At 44.3% G+C, this 2,409-nt stretch overlaps 1 protein-coding gene across 2 annotated transcripts in view; it reads right to left on the reverse strand.

Moving 5' to 3' along the window:
* Positions 1-1,165: 1,165 nt before the first annotated feature.
* Positions 1,166-2,409, reverse strand: part of zer1 (zyg-11 related, cell cycle regulator) — a 23,930-nt gene continuing 22,686 nt past the window's right edge. For both annotated transcript variants that reach the window (XM_079288943.1, XM_079288942.1), the window contains one exon: positions 1,166-1,428. In XM_079288943.1, the coding sequence (XP_079145069.1) occupies positions 1,341-1,428 (88 nt within the window). In that variant the 3' untranslated portion in view covers positions 1,166-1,340. The remainder of the gene's footprint in view (positions 1,429-2,409) is intronic.

Here is a 2,409-nt window from a genome sequence, read left to right on the forward strand (position 1 = left end):
AGAGGTGGTGTAGTTCAGGAGAATTGCTTCCGGTCCTTGTCCTTTAATCTACTTCAGCCAGCCTGGCTGCCTTCTCTCCACAAAGCATTTCAAATAGACGGCAGAAGCACTACTCTGATGACACCTTGCAGTTATTTCGATGCAATGAGATTACAGCAGTAACTTGTGTTGTGACGGCGTGGTGTCCAGCGTGCGATACCCAATTCATTGACTCAAGTGATGTCACTTGAGTCAGGTCGGCTGGGAATGAAGAATGAATTTGAGAAAGGTTGCCATACTAAATTGATGCAGCGCTCTTTAGCTTTGCACCACACGTGATAGTTGCCAGTGGGCACTCCTCTGGTTTGAGACAGTAAAGCATCATGTTGGGTGATAAGGCCTGGCTCTCATCCCAGTGGACTCTCTGCAGGCCAGTCAAGGACAAGCTTTTCTTTACGGACTTGGCTTTGTGCATAGGGACCTGCAGCTTCCTCATATAAAGTAGAGTTACTTTGGATGTTTTGACTTCCAATAAGAATCAACAGAATCAGGTTCAAATGCCAGATCATTAAAAACAGACACAAGCAGCAACCAAGTCTAAATAACCCTTTAAAGCAGAGTCCAGCACAGCCACACTGCATGTGAGTGATTGGGTATTCTGTATACAGTTTCTTAGCACTGACCATATGTCAGTCAAATCTAAACAAATTTAAATATAGAGTAAAGTCATGAGTGTTTACAGTTATATTATAAAACATACACGCAGTAAAAGGAAGAGACCAACAGAGAATATTTACATATACAACAAAGAACTCACTGTGGCCGTCTGGTTCCCTCCTGTCAACATCAGTGTGATGCTTCTGCAGCCGACACACGTAATGGCCAATATTCAGTGTGTCATCAGCTCAGTGCCTCCATGAGGGCCTGAGAGCTGAGCCCTCTGATGGCTCCAGGACACTACACGGCTTTGAGCCTTTTCTGCTATGTTACACAGTTAGTAGTAGTGAGCATCACTCCACCTGTTCTGCTCCATCTTTAGATCTTTGACACACACACACACACACCACACACACACACACACACACACGGAGAGAAAGCATTCACCCATCCCCACAACGCAGTCCCAACAGAAGAGATGCTCAGTGCAGCAAAGGGAGCTCCCCGCACCACACCTTTAGTCCTATGGGTCGTAGGTTTTGTCCGAACGGCTGTGAAGAGGGTCAGAGACACATTTCTGTTCTACAAAAGAATGAGAATGATAAGAATAACAATGCACATGATTGCCCCTTGTGGTGGTGACAGTGGGAGGGGCCTTGGGTGGGTTTGTCTGATGTTTGCTGGGAGTTATGGCTCCGATGATGTCAACCTCTTTGTCCATAGTTTACCTCCTGTCCATGACTGGTTTCCATGGGGTCTTCTTTGAAGGTCTCGCACTGCTCCATTACTTTGCTGAAAACATTCAATATGTAACAAGTTAGCTGAGGGTTAGCTTCTACCCACTTCTCAAACAGTTCTATGCCTGTACTGAAATTACTTCAGTCAAAAGGGGATGTTTGGTTACAAATGCTATTTGTACTATTACCACCACTTGCACTAATATCCCAAATCCATTGTCATTGATCTTTATGTTCATATATATTCTTTCATATATATTGATATTGTACACAGTAGTTAAATGTCTATGCTTAGTTTCTCTGTTCTACTTTGTTGTCTTTAATGTCCTTGTTTTTCTTGTTTATTTGTATATTCCATGTATGTATGTTGAGAGCAATGTGTAAACCAGACTCAAATTCCATGTATGCGAATGTACATGGCCAGTACAGCTGATCTGCTTTAGTTCACTTATGCTGCTGTAAAAGCAGTTTGTCTGGATTTTTGGTCCACATTATAGTTCGACTGATCTCAGCTTGTAGTAAGAACGAAGACAGAGCAAACGCAGGATGTGGTGATAGTAGATATATTAGCAGGAATTCAAAAGCTTACTGCTGTTGCAGGCATATCAAGGGTTCCAACAGCATGTTATAGGTAGGGTGCCGCTCCTTAACAAAAGAGCACCTCCTCTGACATCAGAAGACATTGCCTGCTTGAAGCGAACACAATATTCCCACAGTGAATGGAACGTCAGGACCGCCATGTTTAATGCTGCCTGAAATCTTCTCTGTGCATCTGAAGTCTTCCAAAGCTGAAGCGTGTCACACAATCTGCTGTGAGGCTGACAGGAAAGGGGTCCAGAGGAGCAGTCAACCTAAGGTCTGTTACCCCAGTGTTAGCAGCTGATGCTACCGCTAACCATCAGCAGACTCCTTTGGGTTACTGAGGTCATGTGTTGTGAGACGTGTGTCAAGACCACATTCAGGGGACTGAGGCCAACAATCAGCAGCATATTAGTGAAACATTCATCCCACTGGAGCAGGAGTAGTGCTCCCCACA

The sequence above is a fragment of the Melanostigma gelatinosum genome (genome assembly GCF_949748355.1).
Source record: "Melanostigma gelatinosum genome assembly, chromosome: 18".
In the NCBI taxonomy this organism is placed as follows: Eukaryota; Metazoa; Chordata; class Actinopteri; order Perciformes; family Zoarcidae; genus Melanostigma; species Melanostigma gelatinosum.